Here is a 20,612-nt window from a genome sequence, read left to right on the forward strand (position 1 = left end):
TTGTGTCCTTGGAACTTGAATTTGATCTTGTCTGTCCTTGCAGAGGCCACTTTTTGAACCAATCGGGAGATTCTGTTGGTCCTATATCTCGGAAGGTGGCTATTGCTTCACTAGGTGGAGTGTCAGAGTTGGCGGCTCTTTCATGCAAGGAGCCATTCTTGGTCTCGCATAATAAGGTGATGTTTCGTCCTCATCCATTTTTTTGCCTAGAGTGGTATCTAGTTTTCATTTGAATCAAAACAATGTCTTGCCTTATTTTCTGATCTTCAGTTGGCAGGAGTAAAGATCACTGCATACTCTGGAGGTATTTCAGGCAGTCAGAATTACTTGAATTGTCAGCGCAGGTCAAGAATCCTGGTTTGGGCTGCCGGTAGAGCTCAGGATGGGCAGGAGGCATCCAAGTTAACTATTTTCATTTGATTCGCCAGTTAATTATTTGAGCCTACAGCTTGAAAGGGCAAGGCCTCTCACCCCTTTATTTGATAAAAGTGCTCGCTACCAGATGTGTGGGGGCATCTTGGGCCATCCGCCATCACGAGTCAGTGGCTCAGGATTTTAAGGCCAATACATGGGCTTTTGTTCATACATTCACAGAATTTTACTAGATGGATATCAAAGCCACGGAGGATACTGCTTTGGCCACAGTATGTTTTGGCGGCAGAAGTCCTTCTCAGGTTGCAGTTTCTGTGATTGTGTCTCCCTCCCCTCAAGTGCATTGCTTTAGGACAGGGGTCTCAAAGTACCGGCCCGCGGGCCGGATAAAAATGGCCCGCAGGTAGGGCCAATCCAGGACTAGAGGTCGACCGATATTTGGCCATTAGGCCGATATATAGCACTGGCCGCCGTTCCTCCTCCCTTCTCCACACTTGGCGCTTGATGCTTGTGTGAAACTGACACGTAACAGGAGGAGAGACAGAGGGATCTGTCAGATTTGAGGTTGATGGGGGTGGGCGGGAACCCGGCCAATTTCAAACACCAGCCAATGGGATCTAGGCGGGCCGCTACGTGTATGTGCCACTGCCAACCAGTGCCCCTGCCAATCAATGCCACCTGCCAGTGCCACCTTCCGCCACCTGTCAGTGCCACGCCAGTCAGTGCCTGCCAGTGCCACCTGCCGCCACCTGCCAGTGCAATGCCAATCAGTGCCACCTGCCAGTTCTAAACCAGTGCCACCTGCCAGTTCTAAACCAGTGCCACCTGCCAGTTCCAAACCAGTGCCACCTGCCAATGCCTGCCAGTGCCACCTTCCAGTGCCTGCCAGTGCCAATAGTGCCACCTGCCAGTGCCAATAGTGCCACCTGCCAGTTCCAAACCAGTGCCACTTGCCAATGCCTGCCAGTGCCACCTTCCAGTGCCACTGCCAATCGGTGCCATTGCCAATCGCTGCCATCTGTCAGTGCCACCTGCCAAACGGTGCCACCTGCCAGGGACAGACAGTGCCACCTGCCTAAGCCAACCAGTGCCACCTGCCACAGCCAACCAGTGCCATCTGTACTGAGGACATCAAGTGTGTGGTAGAGTGACAGGAGCAAGCAGGGAGGAGTGGAGTGGGTGAGGTGTTTTTTTTTTTTTTTTTTTTTTTTTTTAGTCGGCCTAAAATATTGGCCACAAAAATTGGCATCATATATTGGCCACCCCGATTTCTAAATATCGGCATCGGCCAGAGAAAAACCCATATCGGTCGACCTCTGTCCAGGACGTCTTTTTGAACTGCACCCAGGCACCGCAGAGGGGGAGGCGCCAAAGAGCTTTACCTCTCCATCTCTTCTGTCCTCTCCGCTGCACGCTGCTGCAGACCAGTGAGAGAACAGAGCAGAGGAAGTGGCGGAGGAGGGATCCGCTCATCGATCCACCCACCTAGGGATTGACGATCGACCAGAGCCCCAAACCAGGGTCCTGCTGCCACCTCAGGGCGGGAGATTGTGTTCTCTGGTCCCCTGTCACTAGGCCTGTAGGGAAGCCAGGAGGAGAGGACTCGGGAGGCAGATGATCCTGACTGCCAGGAGAGGTGAGTGAGCCATCACACTGAGGCAAAGTCCTTAGTGGGGTGACTGGGGTAGAAATTTGTGCAGTGTTGGGGGTAATTGTGTAGTGTGGGGGGTATTTTATGGAGTGTGGGGCTATTTGTGCTGTGTGGGGCTATTTGTGCTGTGTGGGGCTATTTGTGCTGTGTGGGGCTATTTGTGCTGTGTGGGTGTGTGTGTGGGTGTGTGTGTGTGTGTGTGTGTGTGTGTGTGTGTGTGTGTGTGTGTGTGTGTGTGGGGGGGGGGGGGGGGGGGGAGCTTAATGCAGGGGGTTAATAATGCGTTTGCTGACACCAATGCTGGGTTAATAATGCGTTTGCTGACACCAGTGCGGGGGGTTAATAATGCGTTTGCTGACACCAGTGCTGGGTATAGTATAGTATATTATTGCTGGTATAGTTTATTGCTTTTGAGGTTTTAAAAGTTTGCATGCGGCCCCGATGGGATATGAAAACTTGTCATGTGGCCCTCAGGCAATTTGCGTTTGAGACCCCTGCTTTAGGACATCCCATATTATGGTTGCTCTGTGTCCTCTGTTGTATGATAAAGGAAATAGGATTACCTTTAAAATCCTTTTCTTTGAGTACATCACGAGACACAGAGGTCCCTCCCATCTATTTTGGGATATTCATTGCTTTGCTACAAAACTGAAGTACCGTATTTATCGGCGTATAACACGCGCCGGCGTATAACATGCACCCCAAGTTTAGGAGAGAATTTTAAGGAAAAAAACTTTTAGGAGGGAAGTTTAAGAAAAAAAAAACGTACATTTAAATGCCCATCAATGCAGTCTCATCAGTGTTCATCTGCAGCCTTGTTGGTGTCATTGCAGCCTTTTCAGTGTCAGTGCAGCCTTGTCAGTGCAGCTTTGCGTCAGTGCAGCTTTGCCCCAGTGCAGCCTTGTCAGTGTAGCTTTGCCCCAGTGGTCAGTGCAGCCTTGCCCCCAGTGTCCATGCTTGATCGCCGCCGACAGTAGTTTGTGTTTTAAATATGGCGCCGCGGAGTTCGGAGGGACTCGGCGCCGGCGGAACTGAACGAACGCCGCCAAGATACACATAGTCGAGTGTATGCGGCTCTTTCCGGCGCCGCTCACAGTCCCGCCCAGTCCCGCCCTATGATGGACATAACACAGGTCCAATGGCGGGACTGGGCGTGACTGTGAGCGGCGCCGGAAAGAGCCGAATACACTCGACTATGTGTATCTCGGCTCTGTGATTTCGGCGGCGCTCGTTCAGCTTCGCCGAGTCCCTCCGAACTCCGCGGCGCCATATTTAAAACTACTCGCTATGTGAATGTCGGCGGCTGTCGCCGCCGATCGCTCACAATTAGCGGGTATTGGCGTATAACACGCACCCACGATTTTCCCATGATTTTAAGGGGAAAAAAAGTGTGTGTTATACGCCGATAAATACGGTACTTCCTGTGTAGGTGGGGTTGTATAGGGGAGGACTTCCTGTTTGGCTATCTGCCAGTGTCCATTCACTTATAGGTGGCGTATAAGCCATATAGTCATTATTAATCGATTAGAAGTCTGCGCTTAGGATTTTATCGGGGCTGCTGCCTTCCCTTAATTAATTCCTAATTAGGAGTTAATTGGATGTACTGGAAAAGAGACTGGGGAAATTGGCGCTGCCCTACTCTAATAAATTTGCCCAAACCTTTCAAATAATGCATATATATGTGAAACAAAAAACAACAAAAAAAAAAAAAAAGGGGGGTACTATTGTGAATGACTTACCCCTACATATGTGCTAAAATTATAATAGCGTAGAAAGATATTTAAATATTTCTTAAACGTGAACGTGTGACTCCTCTGTGTATCTTAAATAAATATCAAATTGTGCAGATTTGATTAAAAAGTGCTCCACCTCTATTACAACGTTCAAAAAGTGTCAATCAAATACCGCAAAATTAGGGGTTACCATTAGTCATGTGGGGATCTCCTCATAATCCCCATGGCCATAGTAACAAAAGTGCACTGTGCAAAAAATGAAACAAGGTACATTAAACTAATAATTGCTAGATTACATATAGACTCAATTCATAAGAGCAAAACCATAGGAGCATAAGTCCGAACTTTAGTATTCATGTAAAAAGTCCAAAAAGATGCATTTGTGAAATGAAAAACCAAACCAAGGAAAAAACTCTTAATAAAATCTTATTTAAAAAAGGAATATTTAGGTGCGTCAGGATTAATAATGCATTCCCAGCTATCCAGGGGGTGATATTCGGTGACTTCTGTGCATACAGGAACTGGTGACTTCAAGTGCTCCCCCCCCGTGCTCCCCCACTCACCGGATTCCGTCACCCTCAAAGGGGTATTAGGCAAGAGAGTGGGTGCCTCAGGATGGCTGCTGCTGTAGGGTGTCCTTCTCCCGTTCTGCTTATTCGTTCATAGATCCCTCCTTCTGTGCTGATGGTAAAGTTTCCCTTATCTGCATCTGGATGTTATCACTAATTACCACCTCCGTGCTGTTTGAGACTCTTTAGACCTCTTGATTATCTTGTCATCAACATCTGTTATTACCATCACCATAACAACATTGATGCCAAAGAACTGGGTCATAATCCTCCGAATTATGTCAAATCGAACATAGGAGCATGCATGCCCGAGATGTGCGTGATCATAAACTGTAGGCCCACAGCTATACCACGTGGCTGCAGCCGCTGAGTGCAGTATAAGTGCTTCCTTCTTCCTGCTCAGGCTGTTGTACACCTGTATTTCCGTGTTATGTGAATGTCGGCGGCTGTCGCCGCCGATCGCTCACAATTAGCGGGTATCGGCGTATAACACGCACCCACGATTTTCCCATGATTTTAAGGGGGGAAAAAAGTGTGTGTTATACGCCGATAAATACGGTACTTCCTGTGTAGGTGGGGTTGTATAGGGGAGGACTTCCTGTTTGGCTATCTGCCAGTGTCCATTCACCTATAGGTGGCGTATAAGCCATATAGTCATTATTATGGTCTGTGTCCCGTGATATACTCAAAAGAATTTTACAGGTAAATATGACGAAAAAATCCTATATTTTATTGTTTGAGCCTGACTGCATTACAGTAGTAATAAAGGAAGCTTTGATTTGTCTTCAGAGTTTGAGAGCTCAGGCTTAAAATCTGAATCCAATGTAATTCACAAGTTTCTCCCTTGTCTGCCTAAAGTTTTGTTTAAAACGCTCATTCACCACCTAACCCCCCCCCCCCCCCCCCGCATATTTCCTACACATCACTCTCTTGTTTTAAGTGCTGGTGACACACAATAACAGGCAGATTGTCCAGTGGGAATTTATTTTATCAGCCACTGAGGCAATTCCTTTGGAAAGCAGGATGATAGTTGGACGAAGTTGAGCCCAAGTATCGGAGAAATCAGGCCTCTGTGGTGTTTTCTGAAGGAAGAAAGCTAAAATTTTTATGTGTAGAATGGCTGACCAGTTTACTTTAATAGGTGTTCATGTCTTATTCTAGGTTTATCTAATGCCTTTGTCTTATTCCTTATTTAATTTTGCAGGCATTATTGTCTGAATACCCCTGAAATCCTCCCTAAGCTGCTTCTAGCTGTGAAATGGAATTGTAGAGATGATGTTGCACAGGTACAGTACAAAGATGATGATGATGATAATCTTGTTGCACCAGATATTTGTGTATCTTTCTGTATGTGTATTTGAAGTAGGTTGTCGGCTATCATATCAAAAATTTGGTTATTGGTCAGCGATTTTTTTTTTTTTTTTTTTTTGTGTGTGTCTTTCATACATGCTTTTATATGAGAAACATATCTTGTACAGTACAGAACACAGGCAAAGTATTCATACAATGCAGTATGCACTTGTACCTTCAGATGACTGAACACTGGCAAACCTTTAGAAGACATGCCCCCTGGGTGCCTCCCCTATAACCCTTCCCCAATCTTAAGTCCTCAGTTTTGTGCTGGTGACTGAAGGTGATGGACCTTTTCTCCTCTATGGAGAAAATCACCCCAAGGCTTAACTAGTTTACTTTTACTTTGAAGAATTAGAAAATAAATCATACCTCACTGGCCTCTAATGCCAACATAGAAGCAGTGTATACGGATCAGCGCAACATTGGTAAAACCTTTTGGGAGCCTTACCTGGACCTACTGTTAGGATAGCCTGTAATGTTGCTTCGGGCACTGGATCCTGCATGGGCACTCACATTGACCCTTGGTGCAACACATTGAGTTAGCCGCAGGGTGCTATACAGGTCCAGAGCCGTGATCCATCACTATGCAACTCTGTTCCTGAAGACCCTTTTGGGGGTATTCCCACTGTGATGGATGAAACCTTAACTTTATGTAAAGTCCAGCATTGTGGACAGGTAAGACAGGATCACCCTTTATCTCTGATCGTTACAGTAAAAACAGGGCTATGTTTGGAATGTATTCACCTTTTCAAACTTGGCGCTAAAACTCAACCACTCAGAGCTCAGTCTCAGGTGGACACCCAGGTGCTACACCACACCACTGGTCACACACTTTCACTTCTGCCTAGAGCCTTTATAAGGTACTCAGGTGCTTCCTCCTACCTTTTTGCCATGAGAATCCAATACAGGGGGGGGGGGGGGGGGGGTTTACACCAGGGTTACAGCGTACACCTTCCGGATATGCTTACCCTATTTGGAAGGAACTCTGGTTCTTGCTGTGTTTTCAGCTTCCACAGAAAATGTAATGTTTTGCTGTGACATTGTGCTGACAATGAAAGCGTTCATTGGCAGTCTCTAAAAAATATATCAGTTGCTTAGCTCTGTCTGTAGCATAACCTGCTTTCCTTCTAACTTGTTTGAGAAGGTATTCTAGGCAGAAATTAGAATGGCATGTAGTAAAGCAGACAGTATCTTCTGTATACATGTATAACAGTCTTATTAGAAAAAAACACACTGGATTTTTGCTATTTTATAGGCTCTAGTCTGCTGTGATTAGCTAACAGACTTGTATGACAGTGGCTTCACTGTCCCAACCTGCTGCATACCCACATCACATCTCGCAGTATATTCCAGAGATAATGATTTTTTGACTGTAGCTAAATTTTTTTTTTTGTCTGCTCTGTTTCTTCAATCTAAGCACTGAAAGTGTGATGTCTATAACTGATGCAGTTGTGGTGAGATAGCCTAACGTAGTCTCAGTAGCTTGGCAGACAGTGACTCTAGTCAAATGATATCTTGCAGAATAGAAAGCTTTAATCCAAAAACTTGTGCAGATCATGCAGCAGTTCAACAGATGAACATCAGAAAGTTAAAAAAAAAATTATACTGTGTCTAGCTCCAGCAGAATACAGTAAATGTGATGAATGGTGGCTAAAACATAAAGAAGAGTGGGACTAACTACATAGAGCATCTTCTAGCTATGGAGTAATGTAGGAACAAAATTGTTAAACAGACAGACAAGCAAGCCACAGCAGGGTGCCAGCCAGCACCCACCTTCAGCAAGGTGCCAGCCAGCAGCAAGCGAGCCAGGGCAGGGTGCCAGCCAGCAGCAAGCGAGCCAGGGCAAGGTGCCAGCCAGCAGCAAGCGAGCCAGGGCAGGGTGCCAGCCAGCAGCAAGCGAGCCAGGGCAGGGTGCCAGCCAGCAGCAAGCGAGCCAGGGCAGGGTGCCAGCCAGCAGCAAGCGAGCCAGGGCAGGGTGCCAGCCAGCAGCAAGCGAGCCAGGGCAGGGTGCCAGCCAGCAGCAAGCGAGCCAGGGCAGGGTGCCAGCCAGCAGCAAGCGAGCCAGGGCAGGGTGCCAGCCAGCAGCAAGCGAGCCAGGGCAGGGTGCCAGCCAGCAGCAAGCGAGCCAGGGCAGGGTGCCAGCCAGCAGCAAGCGAGCCAGGGCAGGGTGCCAGCCAGCAGCAAGCGAGCCAGGGCAGGGTGCCAGCCAGCAGCAAGCGAGCCAGGGCAGGGTGCCAGCCAGCAGCAAGCGAGCCAGGGCAGGGTGCCAGCCAGCAGCAAGCGAGCCAGGGCAGGGTGCCAGCCAGCAGCAAGCGAGCCAGGGCAGGGTGCCAGCCAGCAGCAAGCGAGCCAGGGCAGGGTGCCAGCCAGCAGCAAGCCAGCCACGGCAAGCCACCCACAACAGGGTGCCAGCAAGCCAGCCACAGCAGGGTGCAACACATGCACAATGTGAGCATGGGTTCAACAACTGCAAAAACACAAAATACGTCAAATCTTTGGGCCCATCTAAGAGTTCATCATGTTGAATTATATAATGAAGTACAGAGAAAACAAATACCACAATCCCACCAAACAACAATAAAATATATGTTTCAGAAATAAGCTAAGTGGCTAAATTCTGGTGGAAGATTCCAACAGCTGGACAAAGCAATCAGAGATGGTTACAGATAACCAGCCATTTATAATGGTGTCTGACTCTGCCAAGGTACCCACTGAAGAGTGAAAAGTATTATCAAACCAAAATGCTGGGAAAGATTCACCAAAAGGTAGTTGAGAAAGTAAAGGCTATGCTGCAACCAGAGCATGCTGGCAACTCTCACTCTCATTCACGACTGACTGCTGGTCAGGACCTACAGAGTCACTAATGAGTCTTACATCATTCCACTTCATTGACAGCGGATGGACAAAAAGGCAATTGGTGTTGAATACAAAGGTGATGCAAGGATCCCACACTGGAGAGTACATTAGAGAAATGTTTCTAGGCATGCTTGAAGATTGGGGAATAAACAAAGCCTGAGTGATGCTTGTGCTTCGTAACAGCAGCGCAAACAGGATGAAAGTAATGAGGCTTGCTGAAGTGTCAGATCTCAGTTGCATGGCACACACCCTGCAACTTGTGGTAAATGGACTGTCAAGCCAGAGAGCTTTGATAGATATAATTGGCATACTGAAGCGGTGCACAGGCCATTTCCATCATTCAGTCCTTGCCAAGCAGCGACTGGGGTGGATTCAGGCAGACCTACCCAAAAACAGTTCATGCTGTTCCAACACTCTGGAATTCAACACTTCACATGCTGCAAAGAATGCTGGAACAGAAGCGAGCGCTGAGCATCTATTCAGGCGAACATGGAGGTTATAGTTTGTCAGAATGTTTATACTGAAATATTAAACGGTTTTATGTTTATGAAAATAAGCATGGATCTATGATTAGGGAGATTCCCACTTCTTTCCACAAATCAACAAAATAACTCAAATTCTTTTATTCGCGCTAACCTGAAGACAAAAGGAGTACAAAAAGTGTGCAAAAATATATATATTTATTTACTAAAATTCAGTGCAAAATAATATCAAAATATAATTGGTGTCAAACAAAGAATATGGATCCAACATTTCAATAATGTGGATAATACAGATGAGGAAATAACCACAAGATGTTTTAAAATATCAATGTAACAAAACTGAGTAACTGAGTAATGGCCAGTTCTTGTCTCGTCTGGTTGTTTGGGATCCTCACAATTTACTACCTGGAAGAATACGCGATAAGGCTTTTGAAAATCTCTGGTAAGAGACTCTGTTCACAAGCAATGAACTTACATTAACCACTTGTCGGCCGTCTCCTGTACATATACGTCGGCAGTTTTAAAGATGGATATCTCAGTAACGGCAGCAGCTGCTGCTACAACCGAGGTATCCATCTTTAGAGCCGGCGGTCCTGTTTACAATAATGGTGGTCTCTGCGGCGGGAGAGGGGCCACCCCCCCTCCCGCTGCTCTCCGGTTGGGACCTCTATGTGGCTGGGTATGGAGACGAGTGAGGGGAAGATGGCCCCCACCCATCTCCATACTATAGCAGGGCAGAAGCGACGTCAAAATGTCACTTCCGCCCATATGTCTTAAAGGGCCATTTTTCTGTTGTCGTTTTTTCAAATGACAGTTTTGTTTTTTGTTTTTTTAATTGCATTTAAGTCCAAATATGAGATCTGAGGTCCTTTTGACCCCAGATCTCATATTTAACAGGACCTGTCGTGCTTTTTTTTCTATTACAAGGGATGTTTACATTCCTTGTAATAGGAATAAAAGTGACCCTTTTATTATATTTTTTCACTGTTTAAAAAAAAAAAAAAAATAATAAATAAAATCAAGTAAAATAAGGAAAACATATTTTTTAAAGCGCCCCGTCCCTTCGAGCTCGCGCACAGAAGTGAACGCATACGTGAGTAGCGCCCACATATGAAAACAGTGGTCAAACCACACATGTGAGGTATCGCCGTAATCGTTAGCGCGAGAGCAATAATTCTAGCCCTAGACTTCCTCTGTAACTCAAAACTTGAAACCTGTAGAATTTTTAAAACGTCTCCTATGGAGATTTTTAAGGGTAAAAGTTTGACACCATTCCACGAGTGGGCGCAATTTTGAAGCGTGACATGTTGGGTATCAATTTACTTGGCGTAACATTATCTTTCACAGTATAAAAAAAATGGGCTAACTTTACTGTTGTCTTTTTTTTTTTTTTTTATTCAAAAATTGAGTTTTTTACAAAAAAAAAGTGCGCTTGTAAGACCGCTGCGCAAATACGATGTGACAAAAAGTATTGCAATGACCACCATTTTATTCTCTAGAGTGTTGGAAAAAAAATGTATAATGTTTGGTGGTTCTAAGTAATTTTCTAGCAAAAAAACTTGTTTTAACTTGTAAACACCGAGTCTGAAAAAGAGGCCTGGTCTTTAAGTGGTTAACCTTCTAACAGATGAACAATATGGCTTCCAAGATGCCCATGCCCATATATAACATAATATGTATGGGCCTTAGACATTCTTTTTAACTTCAATAGTTCTGACAAGTTGTCCTACTGCTGATCAGTGGGACAGTGTAGCCAATGTCATTGAGGCCTCCTCCCATAGAGGAAGTGACGCTAGAGGTGAGTCATTACGACTCATCGGTGTCATAGCTGTCATCCCATGTGTGAGAGTGCTGAAGATGTTTCTTCAAGAGACAGCCTCACCAAACGCTTTGAGAAGCATGAAGAGAATCAAAATGTGCTTGCGTGTCTTTTGGATCCTCGATACAAGAATCATGCTTTCTCCTCTGATGTATTAGCCAAGGCAAAACAATGGCTGACAGAAGATGTTCAACATGAGCTGTTGGAGGTTTCTGCAGAAAGGTCAAGTTTGGAAAAGCATGTTACTAATCTGAAAGAGCAGGGTGATGCAAAAACAGACAAACGTCAAAAAAGACAATGAGCAGAAGAGAATCTGCATCGTGGTCGAATTGATGCCATATTAAGTGTGTTATTGGGGCCTCATGCGGAGAATTCTTCTGAATGTGCATCAATAATCAGCCTGGATGATGAACTTCATCTCTATCTGAAGGAACCAGTAATTGACAGAAGAAGTGGTGATCCTCTTCAGTGGTGGGAAGAAAATGAGGCACGCTACAAAAGACTTGCCTCTCATGCTAAAAGATACCTCTCTGCTCCTCCATTTGTACCAAGTGAGCGTGTTTTCAGTGAAGTGGCAGCAATATATGAAAAAAACAGAACCCGTTTAACAGGTGAACATGCTGAAATGTTATGTTTTCTGCACTATAATATTCTATCTAACTGGGAGTATTGAAGAAAGTGTAGTATTAGTGTGTCCTGTCCACTGTCTAGCTTTTTGAACTGCAGTAGTGATATAAATTTAATCAGTGCAGTGCAATGCAGTAACAATTATACTTGTTCTATATTTTGGGAAGCCATTTAAGAAGTTTTTGTTTTTCAAGCACTTTATTTTTCCCAGTTGTTTACTTTTAAACCTCGTTCATCACACCATGGTGCACTGCAGACAGGTGTCAGTTTTGAAATCTGTGTGTGTTTTTCTCCCATCAGTATTCATGCAGGTATGGTGTGAAGAACGAGCCCTTAATGTTTAATTTTTAATAAACATTAACATGTTCAGTTTATACCAGATTTGTGCATAAAATGTGTTATTTTTGAAAATTTTAAAAGTACAAAATATCGGCAAATAATATGGGCAGGAGAGGTGGTATTGGTATCGTATCGGCACCGGAAAAACAATATCAGTTGATTCCTAGTCACCACCCCAGCCCTAACAGCGGGGGAAGAACTTTCTTCCTTATGGAGAGTTATCACAACAGACACAAGTTACTCAGGCTAGGAGGGAGTGTTCGGTCCCTAACTTTCAAACAAGTTTACTGGGGGAAAACAAGATCTCCATTATTTTGAAGCTTAGCAGTCCAGTTGACCTGGGTGCAGTCAGACAATGCCACAGCTGTGGCCTACATCAACCATCGAGGGGACGCCAGGAGTCTGGCTACCTTGAAGGAAGCAAACAGAATGATCTCATGGAGAAACTCATTGTCCAGTGATCTGTTCGAATACCAGGAGTGGACAATTTGAAAGCAGATTACAACCGCCATTCACTCATATGTTCTCTATCTGATATGCCAAAATGGGAGATTCCAGATTTGGATATCCTAGCCTCCAGAATTAACAACAAACTACTATGTTTGCAGCCAAAACCAGGGATCCGCTGGCTCTAGCCTCAGAAGCCCTAAAAAAAACCCTGGTCTCAGTTCAGGTTAATTTTACGATTTCCCTTTAGTGTAAATTCTCCATCTGCTCCAGAAAATAGAGCAAGAGAGGAAAGCCGTGATCCTAATTGCACCAAACTGGCCCAGAAGAACCTGGTACACAGACATACTCTAGACAGACTTCTAGCAAACAACCCCAGGCCTTCTCCCAAGAAGTTAATTTGCTATCTAAAGGCCCTCCTATGCTATCCTGCTTCGTACTCTTTGGCTTTAATTGCATGGCTGTTGAAACACAGCTCCTAAAGAATAGAAGGGTTTCTAAATCTGTTATTCCTAAAAGCAAGGGAAGCCTCTTCCAGGAAGATCTACAACATTGTATTGTCATACCTGAAAATATTTTTTTTTTGCCTTGTTATGAACACCAGAAGCAGAAAAGAAGAAACCAGATCAAAACCACATATAGTGTAGTAATTAAAAGACAAGTAGATGAGAAACCATCCAGCGCTCAATCCAAAAGACTCCCAAAAGGGGCAGTGGCAGGTAATGGATTCGACTATGCAGCCCTCCTCAGACTGGGTAATCTTCCAGATGCTGTAAAAACATACACCAGAGGGTGCAAACTGCTTCCTGTCAGGTGGAAGCATTTTGGTGGCTGTGTTGCCGCCTGATTGCTTCCACAGACCCCCGGTACCGGTGCCAAACCCAAGCACATAAAATCCCCCCACCCCACATATATGCACATTTGAATGTAAACTCATGCGTCGGGGGCACCTACGCATGAAAATGTCAGTTGCGATGCACGTTACATATCCCTGCGCACGTCAGAGTGAGCGCAAGAATTCTAGCACCAAACACCTCCGTAACACTAAACTGATGACCTATAAGGGGGCTTTTGAGGCATCCCCTATAGAAAATAAAGGGGACTGAAGTTTGACGCCATTTTACGGGCGCACACAAATTTATGGTTTGACATTTTGGGTATCTATTTACTCAGTGCAACCTTGTCATTTTATATTTTACCAACAATTTGGATAGTTTATTGCGTTTTCCCTAAAATCCACGTTGGTGTGGATTTTTACTGAAATTTTGCATTTCCTAGACCTTTGCGATATCAAGTGACATAAAAAATTGGAACTATCACTATTTTATTCTTGAGGATGTCTGCTTTCAGGAACTGTATAATATTTGAGGGTTTTATGTAATCTTTAGGCTTAAATGATTTTTTTCTCTAGTTTTGTCCAGGACAGCACTAGAGAGATAGGCTCCACCTCCGGAGGCAGGAAATATATAACCAGATCTTTTAATGGGGGCTTCCGTCCCTCTTCCTCAGTATTTGTGTTTCCTCTACCGGAAGAGGAGGCTGGATAGGAGCTCTTTCCCCTGAGCCTGGGAGCTACCTATGGGAGAAGGGGAGGGAGGTCTGCGTACCTGGCAGGTCTAAGGTGGCAGGCATCTGGGTCCCCCGGTCAGGCTGAACATAGCTGGTGCCGGCGTCGCCCTCCTCGATAGCCCGGGGGAGGGCTGACGTTCCTTGCATGGCTGACGGACGCTATCGTGTCCTGGCATGGGTCAGACGGGGGGCGGGCATAGGCCTCGAGTTCCGGCCTATGGAGCGCAGGAGAAGGGTGAGGACTTCCCGCGCACCACTCCCGGTTCCGGCTCACGCAGCGAGCGTGGATGACGGAGCCAGGGCGGTTTATTTGAAAAACTCCAGCCACAGGATGGGACAGTCTACACCACAGCACTGTCTACTTGACGATGCAAGAAACAGACAGCATGAATGCAGCTGAACCAGGTGGCCGTGGCGCCGACCCAGCTCAGGTAGGCTGACACAGGGGTGCTTTGGACCTACGGGGCTGGGGGGGGAGTGATGGACTCTTATGTAGACTGTTTTGTTTGTCGTCGCCCCCCCCCCCCCCCCTTTTTAGACAGGATCTGGACTAAAGAGTCTTGTGAATCCCGTCAGCGGCTGGTGGGGGTGCACATAGGTGTTGGTGAAGGACACCCATAGATTGCTAAGGTTTTTTGCTGACGGTAGCTTGTCTTTGTTTTTTTTCCCTTCCTTTGCCTCCTTCTCTTCTTCTCTTGTCTTAGGCCCTGCCCAAAGAACCGGAGAGGTCAGGGGGGAAGAAGAGGTGTCCGTCATGTACGAAAAAATTTAAGGAAGGGTGGAACAAGCCCCTCTGTAAACCCTGTATTGACAAATTGGTTTGCAAGGAATTGATTTCTGGTGTTCAGAAAGAAATGAAGGCCATTAAGTCAATGCTGGCAAACCTTGAAACCCCAAAACAACCAGCCACAGATTCCCCCCCCCCCCCCACTTCAGCCCCAGAGGTGGGAGACGAATCAGGGGGAGAGGAATCAGATTCTTTGGATGACCCAAGTGAGGCAGCATCATCCAAAGATATTCCGAGCCAAGGGGTAAGTTCACCCAGATACAGGCTCTCACTCGAGGAGGTTGATGTGTTTATTGGGGGTGATCTACGAGACGCTTGAGATTAAAGAAGAGCAGGTCTCCTTGTCCCTACATGACCAGATGTATCAGACCGTGAAAGATGACCAAAACAGGGTATTTCTGGTACACAGTTCAAAAAGAGTGGGTGGAACCGGAGAAAAAATTGCTTTTTCCCAAGTTTGAAGAGGAAATTACCTTTCAGTCAGGATTCCACCTGTGTTTGGAATGAGGTGCCCAAAGTGGACGCAGCCTTTTCTCAGTGCCCCAAATCAACAGACCTCGCCTTTGAGGACATGGGTGTCCTTAGGGAACCCATGGACAAGAGGATGGAGGTACTGCTGAAAAGGTCATGGGAAGTAGCCATGACAAATCTAAAACCCGCAATGGCTACAATAGTGGCTTGTAATTTGGAGGTCTGGCTGGACCAATTACAAGGTCATTTGGAAAGTGGCACCTCCAGGAAGGAAATTTTTGATTCCCTTCCCATGCTGCATAAAGCAGCAGGCTATATGGCAGACGCATCTTCCGAGTCGGTCAAGCTATCAGCGAAGACCGCTGCCCTTATAAACTCCTCTCGCAGGGCATTATGGTTAAAATCCTGGTCTGGGGACCTGGCCTCAAAGGTTAGGCTGTGTGGCATCCCATTTGAAGGAGACCTCTTGTTTGGCAGGATCTAGAAAAAGTTCTAGACCGTATTGCAGACAAGAAAAAGGCTTTCCCTACCAAAAGTAAGAAAGCCCCAGGGAAACTTTTTTTCCCTTTTCGTCATTTCAGGACAGCCACAATAGAGAGTCTCCTCCCCTTCCTCTGGAAACACTGCGCCAGCCCATAAATTCTCTCCTCCCCTGCCGGACCTCAGTTATTAGTGTTTCCTCCGGTGGGGAGACACTGTGCAGAGGAACCAGGCCGGGTGCTGTCAGGGAGACTGTGGCCTTTCTAAAAAACATCCCTAGGGAAGCAGGGGCTTCCAGGGTGAAGAGTGGCGGTACATACCGCAGCTGAAGCCACCTCTTCCTTGCCGAGCACGGCATCAGGTCGTGGGGGACCCCTATCGCGTCCACAGGGCCGCAGCATGGAGACAGTCCGCTCTCCCTGTATCTTGTACAGGCCGCAAGTTTGGAACCAGCGGGCCGGACGATGGGTGACGTCCTTTCCGGCGGGGGGGGATGCTTTCCCTTTGACCCGCGACTTCCGGTTCCGGGTCGCGGGGCTGATAGGGGGCCGGGCTCAGGCTGGAGTGAGTCGCTTCACATGTACACAGTGTGAGACTCTACACAGGCAACCACCTGCAGTCATGTCTGAGGCAGATGCTGCAGCTCATACGGACGCTGTCTCCAGCCTTCCAAAGGTAAGAGTTCCCTGGAGAGGGGTCCTCTCTATCTAAGGTTTGCTCTCCCTCATGTATGGTTCCTTACTTAGAGGGAGGGCAGTCCCCCTGGGTGGTCAGGGGGTGGGGGGTGAGCGCAGTTCCCTTAAGGTGGATCTGGTACACCCCCAGGGTTGTTTCCACTTAAACTTGCTGAAGGTAATATGTGTTTTTTTGTATGTATTTTCAGAAATCTACAGAAAAAACAAAGTCCACTCATGTCTCTAAAAGGAAGTGTGCCTCTTGTAGAGACAGTTTAAGGGAAGCATGGACTAAGGTTTTGTGTAAAGAGTGCATAGACTCGCTGGTTAAGGAAAGGGAATCTGAACAGCAGTCTGGGTTGGCAGCTTCTGTGAAAGAGCTGTCATCCACCTTTTCATCTTTTAAAACATTTTTTGAGACGTTCAAGCTTCCCTCTAAACCCATTCAGCAGGACACAACCCCGCCTCATGCTCAGGGCTCTGCACCTGCCAGATCTACTAATATAGTTATGGCAGAGGAGATGTCAGGCCCTTCCGGGGTGGAGCTGAGGCAACCGGACAGTGGCACGTCTGACTCCCATGAGGAATCAGAAGGGGAGGACCAGGACGGGGAGTCCAGGAAAATCTCCAGGTATAAATTGTCCCTGGATGAGGTGGAAGATCTCTTGGGGGCAATATATACAACCCTCGGTATACACAAGGATAAAAAACCCCTATCTCTCCATGACCTTATGTATAAGGGCTTGGGAGATCAAAAAAGAAAAGTTTTTCCAGTACATGAAGTTCTGGTGGAAACGATTAAAAAGGAGTGGCAAGATCCTGAGAGGAAACCCTTTTTTTCTAGCTCCCTTAAAAGAAGGTTTCCGTTTTCGGAGGATCCAAGGTCCATTTGGAATAAAAATCCCAAATTGGACGCCGCCTTCTTTCAGGTCTCTAGACACACAGACCTGGCATTCGAGGATATGGGGGCCTTGTCGGATGTCATGGACAAAAGGATAGACTCACTTCTAAAAAAGACGTGGGACTCAACTGTGGGTAACTTGAAGCCAGAAATGGCTGTTACGGTGGTAGCCCGCAATTTAGAACACTGGCTTTTCCAGATTCAGGAGCACATTGAAGCTGGCACAGCCAAGGAAACTATCCTAGCCTCGTTCCCCACGATTCTGCGAGGAATTGCATACATTGCAGACGCCTCGGCAGAGTCAGTCCGTATGTCGGCCAGATCAGCGGCGCTGGCGAATTCGGCCAGGAGAGCACTCTGGCTGAAAACTTGGCCGGGGGACACCGCCTCTAAGGTCAAATTGTGCGGTATACCCCTGACAGGTGATCTACTCTTTGGCCCTGGGTTAGAGACGGTCTTAGACCGTACAGCGGACAAAAAGAAGTCCTTTCCGCCTAAGAGGAAAACCCCAGCTCAGACAAGGAAGGGGTTTCGTCTGAAAAAAGGCAAGGAATCTCCCAAGCAAGGGAAGAAAACTTGGGGCCAAAGAGGCAAGGGCAGAGGAGGGACGATTTTTCGCCCTCCTGAGAAAGCCCGTAAAGATCAATGACTCTCTAGGGACGGTGGGAGGAAGACTGGGGGCCTTCCTTCCACAGTGGGAGACCCTCTCACCCAATCGATTCATCCTGGGGGTCATAAGAAGGGGGTATCTCTTGGAATTCTCAAGGCCACCCCCCGCAAAGGTTCCTTGTTACGCAGCTTCCCAGCTGCACAGCAAAGGCCGAAGCTTTGGTGGACGCCCTGAAGGAACTGGAGATTCAGAACGTAGTTCACAGAGTACCAAAGGGGCAGGAAGGAGAGGGGTTCTATTCCCACGTATTTGTGGTGAAAAAGCCCTCAGGAAAATTCAGATTGATTCTGAATTTAAAACCCTTAAACAGGTCAATTTGCTACAAAAGATTCCGCATGGAGTCAATCTTTACGGTCAGGGCCCTGTTACCACACAACTGTTATATGGTGACCTCAGAGACGCATATTTACATGTCCCTATCGCAGAAACCTCCCAAAAGTTTCTCCCTTTAGCAATAGACCTGCAGGGCACAATACTGCATCTGCAGTTTCAAGCACTGCCCTTCGGGCTATCCTCCTCGCCCCGCATATTCACAAAGGTACTGGCAGAGGCGTTGGCCTTCCTGCGACTCCAGGGGGTATCAATTATAGCCTATCTGGACGACCTGCTCCTTTTTGCAGTATCCCCAGAACAGTTGATCAAGGACCTTGATCTAACAAAAAGGGTACTAACAGGTTTGGGGTGGCTGCTGAACTTAGAAAAGTCCAGTCTCATTTCCTCACAGCGCATTGTGTACCTGGGGTACCTGCTGGACACTACGCTCTTGAGAGTTTTTCTTCCAAGGGAAAAAATTCTAAAACTGGACAGAGCAGTTTTCTCCCTCCAGTGCAACCATCTGGTGTCCAAGAGGTCCATAATGTCAACGTTAGGCCTTCTAACTTCTACTCTTCCAGCAGTGCAGTGGGCAGGATTACATTTCCGCCCCCTACAATCATATGTACTAAGAGTATGGGACCACAGTCAGAGGGATCTAGACACCTTAGTACAGGTTCCCCATCAAATAAAGAGATCTCTTTGGTGGTGGAGGAAGGAAGTGAACTTGTCACAGGGACGTCTGTGGCTCATCCCAGTCCCGCAGATCGTAACCACGGACGCAAGTGGCAAAGGCTGGGGGGCACATCTGGGATCCCTTCTAGCGCAGGGCACGTGGAAGGGCGACGAACTGCAAAGATCTTCCAATTGGAAAGAACTGAGGGCAGTGGGCCTAGCCCTCAGATTTTTCAAAAAGGAACTCCAGGGCCACCATATACAGGTACGGTCGGACAACTCATCCACCGTGGCCTATATAAACAAGCAGGGAGGCACCAGGAGCGGAAGTCTGCTGGCCCTAGCAAAAGACATTCTAAGCTGGGCCGAGTCCAACACTCCCTCACTCTCAGCGGTTTTTTTGAGAGGGGAGAGGAATATAATCGCAGATTTTCTCAGCCGGAGGAGTCTAAAGGAAGGAGATTGGACCCTCAACCAGGGGGTCTTCAATCTCATATCCGAGAAATGGGGACCCCCGGAAGTGGATCTTTTCGCTTCAAAAGACAACGCGAAAACCCCCTGTTTTTTCTCCCTAAACGCAGGGGAAGGAGCACTGGGGGTGGACGCATTATCTCAGAGTTGGCATTTCAGGACATGTTATGCCTTCCCTCCTCCGGTGCTATTACCGGCGGTTCTGAGGAAGTTTCAACTAGAAAGCACCTCTCTTATTCTAGTAGCTCCACATTGGCCGAAAAGGGCATGGTTTTCAATCCTCAGTCAGTTAGCAGCGGAGCCGCCCCTTTTTCTTCCACCGCGAAAGGATCTTCTGTCGCAGGGTCCAGTTCTCTGCCCACAGGTGCAGCAGTGGAAATTAGCGGCCTGGCTACTGAGGAGGGTATATTAAGATCCAAGGGGTTTTCAGAGAGCTTAATCTCTACCCTCCTCAACAGTAGGAAAAAGGAGACACGTAGGATTTACAAAAAGGTCTGGCTCCTTTTCAACAAATGGTGCATAGAAAACTCCTTCTCGGTGCAGAGTCCCGTAGCTGTGTTGGAGTTTCTGCAGGGTGGAGCGGACAAGGGTTTATCTGTAGGTACCCTTAAAAGTCAGGTTTCAGCACTCAGTGCTTATCTGGAGAAGTCTCTGGCTACCAATCCATGGGTGGTCAGATTCTTTAGGGCACTGTCAAGACAGAGACCTACCAGAAGTCCTCCCTTTCCCGGGTGGGACCTATCTCTGGTTTTACAGAGCCTTACGGGAATTCCCTTTTGAGCCATTGGACAAGTGCCTGTTAAGGGAGCTTGCCCTAAAAACAGTATTTTTAGTAGCAGTGACAACTGCCAGGAGAGTCAGCGAAATTGAGGCGTTATCAATTAGACCTCCTTTTTGTGTTATTTTGCCAGACAGGATAGTCCTTAAGACTGATCCAGCTTTTTTGCCTAAAGTGGCGTCAGGCTTTCACAGAAGCCAGGAAATAGTCCTACCCTCGTTTTGTCCCAATCCTTCAGGTGAAAAGGAACTAGAATTTCATTTTTTAAATGTAAGGAGGTGTATCCTACAATACCTAGAGATGACTAAAACAATAAGGAAGTCTGATTCTCTATTTATTTTGTTTTCTGTGACCAGAAAGGGTCTCAGAGCGTCCCGACGCACGATTGCCAGGTGGCTTAGATTAGCTATTGGGCAGGCATATTCTTTAGCAGGGAAGGAGATCCCTAGAGGCATAAAGGCACACTCCACCAGAGCAGTGGCAACTTCCCAGGCAGAGAAGGCTGGAGCAACGCCAGAGCAAATATGCAAGGCAGTGACATGGTCCAGCTACTCCACTTTCGTTAGACATTACAGA

The 20,612-nt window shown here is 47.0% G+C and overlaps 1 protein-coding gene across 2 annotated transcripts in view; it reads left to right on the forward strand.

Moving 5' to 3' along the window:
* The window catches only part of PIK3CA (phosphatidylinositol-4,5-bisphosphate 3-kinase catalytic subunit alpha), a 242,171-nt gene that overhangs the window by 115,157 nt on the left and 106,402 nt on the right, over positions 1 to 20,612 (forward strand). For both annotated transcript variants that reach the window (XM_073626255.1, XM_073626254.1), the window contains one exon: positions 5,530 to 5,611. In XM_073626255.1, the coding sequence (XP_073482356.1) occupies positions 5,530 to 5,611 (82 nt within the window). The remainder of the gene's footprint in view (positions 1 to 5,529; positions 5,612 to 20,612) is intronic.

This window comes from Aquarana catesbeiana, linkage group LG04 (genome assembly GCF_042186555.1).
Source record: "Aquarana catesbeiana isolate 2022-GZ linkage group LG04, ASM4218655v1, whole genome shotgun sequence".
Lineage (NCBI taxonomy): Eukaryota > Metazoa > Chordata > Amphibia > Anura > Ranidae > Aquarana > Aquarana catesbeiana.